The 12,003-nt window shown below is 23.4% G+C and overlaps 1 protein-coding gene across 1 annotated transcript; it reads right to left on the bottom strand.

Moving 5' to 3' along the window:
* Positions 1–525: 525 nt before the first annotated feature.
* LOC122502788 (facilitated trehalose transporter Tret1-like) lies at positions 526–4,897 on the bottom strand. Its single transcript, XM_043613023.1, has 2 exons — positions 4,713–4,897; positions 526–2,457 (listed from the first exon to the last, which is right to left on the bottom strand). The coding sequence occupies exons 1-2, from the start codon at positions 4,780–4,782 to the stop codon at positions 1,076–1,078; spliced, it is 1,452 nt and encodes a 483-aa protein (XP_043468958.1). The 5' UTR covers positions 4,783–4,897; the 3' UTR covers positions 526–1,075.
* Between the last annotated feature and the right edge of the window lie 7,106 nt (positions 4,898–12,003).

The raw sequence follows: 12,003 nt of genomic DNA, 5'->3' as shown, positions 1-12,003 counted from the left end.
ATAATTTCAGTCCCTTAAATATTTGAATAAAAACTATATAGAAATAAAATACATAATTTATTATTTTATTTCTATTTACCTAATTTTTTTTTTCTCATGAAGGAAACTTTTACCATTTTCAATTTTAATGTAAATTAATTTTATTTTATCAGGAAAAAAAATATTATCAATATGTGAACAATGTCATGTCGACGGAATGAACTTTTTCCTTCTACAAACTAAACACAAGTATCTGTGAAAATAAACACTAATGATAACAATTTAATGAATGAAAATGTAAAATCATGGAAAATATTCTGACCTATTTTACATTTCATTTGTTGTTTTTCCTCACAAGCTAATATAAAAAGCCGAACGTCAACTTTTTGTTTATAAATTCTGAAATTTTTCTTTATTTAATTTTTTTTTTATTCTGAGAATAAAACAAAAATATAAAAATGAATAAATAAATGACTAAAATTTATTAAAGATTTCGATAAAATAAAAGATTTCGATTAATAAAAGAACACTTATTATGTTTTTTTAAAAATGATTTTTTATTTCACGCACAATTTTAAAATTTGTTTTTACTCTTCTACACAATTTGGCCGAATTTTTCTTTATCTCTTCTTACAGTTACGATAGTTAAAGATTGATCTAATTTTGATTACCAGCATTTTATTTATAAATAAAGATAAGATTTGATAAAGAAATTATCTTTTTGATAGAATATTTTAAGTGACGTCTTTTTTATTTATTTTATAGAAAAAATGTACTCATTTTGTACTCATTAAAAATATACTCATTAGTTTTGAGTATTAAGAACTAATTCTATTTTTCGTTTTTTGTATTTTGGTTATTTCTTCGTTGACAGTTTTAATATCTGGAACTATTTGAATCTCTAGAAATAATTCCATATTTATTTATTTTTTATTTATTTAAATATATTTATTTAAATTTATTTTTTTATTAAATTTATTTATTTAAATTTATTTATTTATTTACTTATTTATTTACACCGGTAGTTCCCTTTTTTATAAATATCAGAATTAGAAAAAGCAGATTTTTAAATTTAAAAAAATTTTTTTTTTACCCTTTAATATGTTTCTGTCCATAGAAAAGAATTGGACTTTTTTTCAAGTTTCCTCCCCGAATTATTATTATCATTTAAAATATCTTGAATTTCCTCTAAAGTTTTGCCCTTAGTTTCCGGTGCATAGAAAAAAAAGACAATTCCACCGACATAAGAACAAATGGAATAAATCCAAAAAGTTGTATAAATACCAACATTACAATTCATCCACTGAAATGATAATTTCACGAGAAATACCATTAAATCAGTGACAATTGCCGAGCACATAACAGCCGTAACTTTCACGTGAAGAGAAAAAATTTCCCCCGTTATAACGTAAGTCAATGAACCAACACCCAATGTTGAGGCAATATTGTAAACAATTAAACCAAATAATGGCAACCATGTGATCGATTGAATGTCCCCGTTGAGATAAAATTTAATAAAAAAAAATAATCCCACTATTGTTAAACCAATGCCCGAGAATAATGACGAGTAGAGAACAATTTTTCTCCTTCCAATTCGCTCAATAAATTGTGAAGCAATCACAATCATTACTAAAGTAACACTCGTGTATAATATTGCCGAATTTTTCGACGACAACAAAAATCCCGTATAATCAAATATCTCTTGTGTATAAGCGGCAATTGCAAATCTTCCCGATAACACTTTATTCGCCTGCAGGAGAATTAGAACAAAAAATGCTTTTCTATTGCCTTTCGAATAAAATAAATCCCACATTGCACATCTTTCCGTTTCTTTTGCTTTTAGCGTTGAATTATTAATTCGAAAAAGTTCTTCGTCGATAATTTCGGAATTATTCGTCCCTTTTAGTTTAATTACAGAATTTTGTGCCTCTTCTATTTTCTCGTGTAATAATAGATAATAAGGACTCTCGGGTATAAAGGGAAATGTAATTATATATAAAAGTGGCATTAAAAGGACTCCTAAATTCATTAAATTATAAGGAAGATACGCGCCAAATATAAGAACAATTAAACTACCGGTCTGCAGGCTTATTCTTAATATTAAAAGTAAAATTCCTCTTGTATTCTTTTCGGCAATCTCGCCAATGTACATTATGGCGAAATTTAAACCTATCGAATTTGCCAGACCGTTGATGAAACGTGATGCATAGAGAATTGTCACATTCTTGTCAATGATGACAAATAACCATGAAATTACTTGAAGAATGGTAGAAAATGCCAGACAATATTTTCGTCCCATAAAAGGGGAAATTGCTGGATTCAATAAGTTTCCAACAACTCCGCCTAAATCTAAAGTTGACGCAATCCATGAGCCTTCGAATTCTGTTATTGGTACTTTTGAATTGTTACTTTTTAAATGTGGCAGAGCTGGAGATGTCCATGAGAGACTCGTTCCACAACCGACTGACGTGAATGAAACTATCAGAAAAGAAAATTTTTTCAATTAATTATTTCTTCTTCTTATTTCTTATTAATTATTATTATTTAATTAATTATTAATTATTATTAACTATAATAATCGTCGTATTTATATATAAAAAAAATCCCCCTAAACTATTTCTGAAATTCACTTCATTACAATTCTATTTCACGAAATTTCAATAATTTGACAATTTTTCAATTAAATATATATTTAAAAATACAACTAATTTAAAAAAAATTAAACAAAATGTTTCAAAAAACTAACTTCTTTTTAATTAATTAAGAATTAAGTTCTTTTTAATTAAAATTTTTTACAATTTATTTTCTCAGAGAAACATAATTTTATTTATTTTAATATCTTGTTTTATGTAGGATTAAAAAAATAATTTTTGGAAAATTCATATCACTTCTGTTCTAATCAGGTTGAATTTTTAGTTTTTTACTAATTTAAATTTAGAGAATACATTTTTTGATATATTATGTAATGTTATTGCAAAAAAAAATTAGAAATTATAATTTACTTCACACATAATTTTGCGTTAATATGTGAAATTTTTTCAATTTTAAAAATTAAAATTTTTGTAACTTCTCATACATTTTTTTAAAGAATTTTTTATTGAAATTTTGTAAAGATAATAATCGAATTCTTTTGAATAATTCAATTAAAAATGTATTGAGAATAAAATTAATTATAAAGAATTTTATGAAAAGTTAAAAAAAAAATTGAATTCTTTCGAGAAATTTTATTAAAAATAAATTTTATTCTATAAAGAAATTATTAAAACTATATTAAAAATAATATTGAATCTCATGCAAAAAATTTTATCGAATTTAAAAAAAATTGAATATTAGAAGAAATGTATTAAAATTAAATTTTTATTTCAAATCCGAAATTATTCACAAATAAATTTTAACATAAAAAATTTGTAATTTGCATAATTAACATAATAATAATAAATTAAATACTTCGTTTGGCGGGCGAGACATTTGCTACTTATTTATATATTATTTATAAAAAAAATTAAAAACACAACTTTCATAAAATTTAATTATTTTTTGAATTTTTAAATAAAAAATTATTACAAATAATTAATAAAAAATATTTTTTTCTCGATAGTTTTTCAAAAATTAAATTATTCAAAAAATTCAATTTTAAATCTGTAAAGTTCAATTATTGTTAAAAATAGGAAGAGTTTGACATAATCTGTCTTCACCTGAAGTTAGTGTTGTTTTATTCAATTTTTTTGCTTTATAGTTCGAATTGTTATGTCAAAAATTTGACAGTTAATTTGTAAATAATAAAATAAGTGGAGTGAGAAAATTTAATCACAATTTCAAAAACTCAACAGAAAGGTATAGTTGCAATTTTTAAAAATAATTAATTATTTCATGAATTATTTATTTTTGTATTTAAATAATTAAATTCTGATAAGAATTGATTTAAAAAAGAATATTAGTTAAAACTTTAGAAAATAATTAAAAGCGTTAAAATAGGATTCTTTAGAAATAATTAAATTTCAAAAAGTTTTTAAATTTCAAGCTTTGAAATTCTAATTTCTGTAAAAGTATCATAATATTTAAATATAAAAATTTACTAAATTGTTTGCTTCCTTAAAAATTAAAAATTTTGAATAATATTCAAAAATTCTAAAAAAATAATTGAATTTTGGAAAATTTGCAGTTCAAATTTTTATAAAAAATTCTCCCATTGATTTTAAATTGAAAGTATTTCGAAATTTTAAGCAAATCAAAAGCAATAAGTATTTAAATATTTATTTTACAAAAATGATTAAAATTTGAAAGATTTAATTTGGAAATTCTGAAAAAATTAGGTTTTTGAAAATAATTATTGAAGTCTTGAATAATTTAATTCAGAAATTCCAAAAAAATGTAATTAACATTTTTTTTAAATTAATTGTATTTCCAAAAATAATTTTAAAAAATTGAAACAATTGAATTTTTTTTCAAATTTTATTGAAATAAATTTTATATTTTAATGAATTTTATTTGTTTACATTTAAAAATTATTTTGAAATATAATCGCATTTTCAAAATTGACAATCATAACCTTAAATTTCTTTTCGCGTAAGATTCTTCTCATCAAGAAGCGTCATATATTTTATTTATTTTCTTTTAACAATATTTTATTTCTTATTATCAAATTTCACAAAATGGAATTATTTTTCCACTGTAAATTTTTTAAATTTACAAAATCAGTCTAATATTTTTCACACACGAAAAAAATTACTTACCACAAATTGTAATCGACAACTGAATCAAAAAACTTTTCTGCTTCTGTGAAAGGAGAGCAAATTTTTTCATTATTCATTTCACTGTTTTCTGTTTATTTAAAAATTTATTTATTTATAAATTTATTTAATTCAAAACAAGAAAATTTTAACTTGTATTGAATCCACAACACGATAGATTACAATGAATTAAACATATCTTTCTGTAATCTTAATTTTTTTCGATAAGATATAAAAGACGAATTTTAGAATGTTATTGAATTTATTATTTTATATACTAATAAAATAAGTTTGACTTATATTTTTATATTGATACAGTATAAATTTTCTTCTTCTTCTAATTAAAAAAAAACAAATTCTTTTTTTAATTTTTTAAATAGGAATTCAAATTAAAAAATTTTTTTTCAATTCTGAAAAAGATTTGGAAAATTTGAAAGGTGGTAAATTATTTAAATACGAGACACTTACCTCGGCTTAAAATTTTTTTTTTTTTTTTTTGAAGTAAGAAAATAAGGACTAAAACACATCAATCGGTTATTTTCTGACTGTAAAGGAGGTTTTGAAACATTCTCCCCGGGGGCTTGTATCTTCTTATGCAAGAACAGGACCGCGTATAGGAGCCTGATTTTGTGAGACATACTCTCCTGGGGACAGTTTTAAAATTCAAACCCCATACGTAGACCAAGGGTTCGACAACATGCTCCTATTCATATCAATTTCAACGATCAACGTGTTGTAGAAAAAAAAAGTTTTTAACTTTTTTTCTTAATAAAGAAAATTCGGGAAAATTTTTTCCTTTAAAAAATTGTAAAAACCTTTTTTTTTAAATAAAAAAATTTAACAGTTTTATATCTCCGAAAATTCAAAATAGTTTTTTCTTTATGATGTAAAAAAAAATTCTAATAAGTTTTCTCTTAATAAAAATAATTCTACACAGTTTTTTTCCTAATAAATAATTCTTTTTTTATTTCCTAATAAGAAAGAATGTGAAAAGCTTTTTCGTAATAAGGAAAATTTAAAAAAAAATTTTCTCTCTAAAAAGAATTATAATTAGAGTTTCTTCTCTCACAAAAAATCATATAGATTTTCATATAGATAATTTTTTTTTCTTCTGCGAATAATTTTCTGTTTCTAATCATGTTTCTCAATTTAATCAGATTTCGTTATCTTAACTATTTTATTTTATCAACCTAATAAATATAATGCATGAAGAATTTAAATTTTCATTGTCTTTGTAATTTTTAACAAAAAGTTCGTTTATAATGTTAATTTTATGAATAAGTTTGAAACGATTTTAAATTTTTTCAGTTAAGGTAAATTTACAATATGAGAGTAAAAAAAACTAAAAAAGTGAGTTTGGTGCTAATCGTATCGATCGAGCACTCTTAATCCATTAATGAACTTTCCTGGCTCGTTTTACTCAGGTCAACCCAATGAATTCTCTTCTCGACGTATCTGTATCTGTACCCATTTTACACATGCATTTAACAAGAATAAAATACATTTTATTTGTCTGTATATATTTCGTAACTGAAATAATTTTTTCCAGCTTTTAATTTTTTCTTTTTTATCATCCATAATTATAGACAAAAGTGGTACAAAAAAAAACCAAAAAAAGGGATAGATTAAAAAAAAAAATAAATAAAAATAAAAAAAAATTTGAAATCCGCGAGGAATTTATTTTGAATGCTATTTTTTTCGTCTCTGTTCGTTGGATAAAGGAACAACTGTAGTATACAAATTGACTAAAATCCCTTTATCATTCTCTGTCAAACACGCTATTGGTTATGTGCCTATTTCTAGTCCCTTTAGAGAAGACGACAAATTCCTCAAATATTTATCTCTTGTACACCTTTCTCTCTCTCTCTTGCATGTTCGCATACTGAATTTCTCCGCCCTTGTCATGACTGGTGACGCTTCCGTTTCACACCCAGCGAGTATGTCAATTCTGACGCCTATCGACGTATGACAAACAGCCCCTTGTTGCGACGACAGCCTTGACAACCGGAACAAAAGCTCGTTCCACAAGCCTCTCGAGAATCGAGGCACTGTCACAAAAGACACCACAATCTCAAAGCTTCTTTTTCACAACCCTCAAAATTCACGAAACCATCTCTTCCATCCTCTCTCTTCTTCTTCCTCTTCTTCTTACATAACTTATTCATGACAATCTCTTGTATTACAATTCTTATCTAATCACTAATAAAAAATAGTTCAACTTTCAACTAATACGAGACGTGGGACAAATTTTTGGAAGCAATATGGAGAGAGTTGTATTTTAAATTGTGAATGTCGCCACAAAGATGGTAAATTTTACAGTACAGTTTGTAAACTGTACCATACAAATGGTAGATTTTACAGTACAGTTTGTAAATTATACCATAGAGATGATAAATTTTACAATACAGTTTGTAAATTGTACCATACAAATGGTAGATTTTACAGTACAGTTTGTAAATTATACCAAAGAGATGATAAATTTTACAATACAGTTTGCAAATTGTACCTTACAAATGATAAATTTTACAGTACAGTTTGTAAATTATACCATACAAATGGTAAATTTTATAATACAGTTTGTAAATTGTACCATAGAGATGATAAATTTTACAATACATGTTGTAAATTTTATCCCTACTGATAATAAATTTTACAATACAAATAGTTTGTAAATTGCACCAAACAGATGCATAGTAAAACGTGAGGTGTTAAAATAACGTCAGAATGGATTAAAATAATCTGCAACAGTTTAATCCCTCTAGGATTAAATTAACACCAGAAAGGATTAAAATAATCTATTTTGGTGTTATTTTTAACTATGAATAAAATTTTACTTTAAATAAATTAATAAAACACCAAAGTCAACGATTTGTAAAAAATCAACGGATTTAGCTTCTCTAGGGAGAATAGTAAGTTAGTAAGTTAGTTACTAACTAACTGAATAACTTAGTAACATAGTTACTAAATTCAATTGTATTTAAAATTTTTTAAAAATTCTCGTCAAAATTTCAATTCTCTTTATAAATAATAAAATTCTTCTCTGATATTCAATTATTTTACAAAATTTTAATCAAATTCTTGTCAAAATTTCAATTATTTTCAAAAGTTTTCTAAAATTCAATAATTTTCAATATCTGCTATTTCAATAAAATTTTCCAAAAGAATTCCATTATTAAAAAAAATTTGAATAAAATTCTATGCAAACATTCAATTATTTTAATAAATAATAAACATTTTTACAGGAATTCAATTATTTACAAATTTTTTAAATAAATTTCTTCGCAATAATTCAATTATTTTCATAAATAATAACATTTTTACAGGGATTCAATTATTTTTATAAAAAATAAAATTCTTTTAGGAATTCAATTATTTTCATAAATAATAAAACTCATTGCAGAATTTCAATTATTTTTAATGCAATTTTAATCGAATTCCTGGAAAAATGTAATTATTTATTATTCTTAAAAATTTTATTAAAATTCGTCCAAAGAATTTAATGATTTAAAAAGATTTGTTGGTAACATTTTTCATGAGAATTTAATTTCAAGAAACATGAAATTAATAAATTATTTATTTTTGTATTTAAATAATTGAATTCTCGTAGAAATTACTAATAAAAATAGTTTAAAAAAAGAATTTCAGTTAAAATTTTAGATTATAATTAAATATTAAAAGCATTATAACGTGGATTTTTAGAAATAATTAAATTTTGAAAAAGTTTCAAATTAAAATCATTGAAATTCTTAATTTTTAATATTTTTGACAAACAATTCTGTAGAATTAATTCTTTTTAAAAAGTTTAATAGGATTTTTTTTTGAAATTATTTCAAGTTTTTATTTTTCAATAAATATTTAATTGCAGAATTTCCGAATAATTGAAATTTTGTAAAATTGAATCGTAAACGAATAAATTTGAAAATTATCAAAGAACTTTTTTAAAAAAATAATTAAAAATAATGGATTTATCGAAGAATTTTAGTTAAAAACACTACAAAAAAATTTAATTTTAAAGAAGTTAGAAATTATTGCAGAAATTCAATTATTTTTCAGAGTAATAAAATTCTTCTTAAGAATTCAATCATTTCTAGTAATAATAAAACTCGTCGCAGCGTTTTAATTATTTTTCATACAATTATAATTGAATTCCTTGAAAAAAAAAATTATGTTCATGCAAGTTTTAATAAAATTCGACAAAAGAATTCAATTATTTAAAAATTTGTTAATAAAATTCTTTATGAAAATTGAATTTTGAGAAACATTCAATTATTCAATAAATTAGAATTCGAATTTTCTAATAAAAATTGATTTAAAAATGAATTTCAGTTAAAATTTTAGATTATAATTAAATATTAAAAGCAATACAGCGTAAATTTTTAGAAATAATTGAATTTTGAAATTAATTTTTTTTAAAAAAGTTTAATTGAATTTTCTTTTATATTATTTGAAGGTTTTATTTTCTAATATGCATTTAATTAAAGAATTTAGGAATAATTGAATTTTCGCGAAATTAAATGTTGTAAACAAATGGATTTGAAAATTGCCAAAGAACTTTTTCAAAAATTATTAAAAATAATTGATATAAAGTAAAATTGTAGTTTTCAATTTTTGAAAATAATAATTGAATTGAAATAATGAAAATAATGTTGAAGAAGTATTATATTCTTATAATATAAAATAATGATTTTATTACTTGGTCATCTTTAATTATTATAAAATATGAAGAAATCGATGACTCCGAGTCGAAGACTCGGAGTTATCGATATCTTCATGTTTTATAGTTATAAAAAAATTTAATAAACTAAAATTTCATTAATTGTAAAAAATAACACTAAAATTGATTATTTTAATCTTTTTTGGTGTTAATTTAATCTGCAACACTTTTTAATACCTCAGGATTTACTGTGTGGTAAATTTTACAATACAGTAACCTGTATTGTAAAATCTAAATTTGTTATTATTCATACAAGAATTTTTGAATTCGATGTCTTGATAGGAATAGAACATTTTTTTCCTCTCTCTCTCTACTTTTTTACAAGACAGAATCAAACAATCACGATAAGGTGGTGTATAAGTCTTTTTTATAGCCGCTTGGATATTTCCGGTCAAAGTGTACCACGGGGATTGGTCTCAACGACCAATTCCATGGACCCATCAGTTGGCGCGCATAAAGATATCTCATCTGAGTATCCTAATGTCCTCTCCCTATGGAAACTTATTCGTCGAACAACCAAAGTAGTTGATTCTACAGATTCCATTACAAAGGTCAAGAAGAAAGTTCTTATATCATGATAAACCAGAGTTTCAATAAAATTATATAACACACCCTCTATTCATATAAATCATAAAAACATTCTTTACGATAAAAATATGACAAAACGTGAAGTGCTTTAATACTATATATATGGAAAGCAGAGGGAAAATAGGATACTATAAATTGTGATTGTAATTATAGTATTTAAAAGAGTATTTAATTTTTTAATTCAGAATTTCAAATCAATTCTGTTTGTTAGTAAATATTCATAGTAATAGTAATAGTATTAGTATTTAAAGTAATAAACAATAATAGACAATAATAGTACATTAATAGTACAATGATAGTATAGTAATTAATATTACTATTAAATATTAATATTAATAGTAATAGATTAGTATTTATAGTAATAAACAATAATAGTATAGTAATAGTACAGTAATAGTATTAGTATTTATAGTAATAAACAATAATAGTATAGTAATAATATAGTAATAGTATAGTAATAGTACAGTAATAGTACAATAATAGTATAGTAATAATATAGTAATAGTATAGTAATAGTACAGTAATAGTACAATAATAGTATAGTAATAATATAGTAATAGTATAGTAATAGTACAGTAATAGTACAATAATAGTATAGTAATAGTATAGTAATAGTACAATAATAGTATAGTAATAGTATAGTAATAGTACAGTAATAGTACAATAATAGTATAGTAATAATATAGTAATAGCATAGTAATAGTACAGTAATAGTACAATAATAGTATAGTAATAGTATAGTAATAGTACAATAATAGTATAGTAATAGTATAGTAATAGTATAGTAATAGTACAATAATAGTATAGTAATAGTATAGGAATAGTACAGTAATAGTACAATAATAGTATAGTAATAGTAGGGTAATAGTATAGTAATAATTAAGTAATAGTAGCAGTAATAGTAATGATAATAAACAACAATAAAATAAACGATAACCAAATCTAAAAGTAAAATCCAATAATTTTTAGATTGAATTTTTGGTTTTTGAAATAAATAAAAGTGTTTTTCGGTGTGGCTTGAATGAACGATATTGAATAGGGGTTAAAAAAAGAATTTGGTCAACGAGGCGTGCACCTCTTGTAATCACCATTCTAATTACTCTCTGGTAATTCAATATCGACTCGTCGTTGACGCTCCTTGGCTTCCTGTACCTCAATTCCCTTATCAAATTCTTCTTCTCTTGTTCTAATGTTCACTCTATCTATTCCCCACTAACTTGAAAACCACCCCTAGTATTCAAGCATCCCTTTATTTTCCCCCTCTCTCTCTATTTTACTTGCCGTTTCTCTCTTTCCCTTCTGCCGACGACTGCCCATCTAAGTTTAACAATTAACGCTTCTCTGATTTGGAAAAATAAATTAATTGCAATTGTGTCAAGAACATTCAAGTTGATCAACGCTGCCAAAGACTTTACCCTTATATCACTTCTGTTTCATGTCGTTCAATCATGAAAAAAAATTTCACTGACTCTTATTATACTCGAAATTATTATATTTTATTTTAAAACTTATTATTACTCTCTAAATCTGAATTAGTAAAAATATTTACTAATTTGAACTAGTGATTAAATTTTTGTTTTTAAATTAGTAAATTTTACTAATAAATAGTCGTTTTTACTAATTTAATAGTAAAATTTACTAATTCAAAAGCAAAAAGTCAGTCAGTAATTCCAATTACTAAACGGTTTTACTAATGGGTAAGAATTCCTGAAGTGGGCCCCTATTTTTCATTAGGTCGGTGGATTTTTCTCATTCTTATATGTTTCGATAGCCTATGATGGTATAATAAAAACCTGTAAATAGTTTTCCGAAATTCGAATATTTACCAAAGTTATTCAAGGTCAAAGTAATTTGTAGCGTTTTAGTAAATAGCTAATTACTCGCGATCGGATAAACCGATTTTAATAAAAATTGGAGGAGAGTTTACCTAAAGAATTGTACTTTAGATAAATGATCAAAATTTTAATTAAAAAATATAATTTGTCTGACTAA

This window comes from Leptopilina heterotoma, unplaced genomic scaffold (genome assembly GCF_015476425.1).
Source record: "Leptopilina heterotoma isolate Lh14 unplaced genomic scaffold, ASM1547642v1 Lhet_238, whole genome shotgun sequence".
NCBI lineage: Eukaryota > Metazoa > Arthropoda > Insecta > Hymenoptera > Figitidae > Leptopilina > Leptopilina heterotoma.
The sequence above is the reverse complement of the archived record's forward strand: the minus strand, read 5'-3'. Positions and strand labels throughout refer to the sequence as shown.

What these genes read in the sequence shown, in the direction of transcription:
- LOC122502788 (XM_043613023.1), bottom strand. Translation starts at nt 4,782, where the DNA reads ATGAAAAAATTTGCTCTCCTTTCACAGAAGCAGAAAAGTTTTTTGATT. An exon ending in GTTGTCGATTACAATTTGTG is followed by an intron (nt 2,458 to 4,712) that starts GTAAGTAATTTT and finishes CTTTTCTGATAG; the next exon opens with TTTCATTCACGTCAGTCGGT.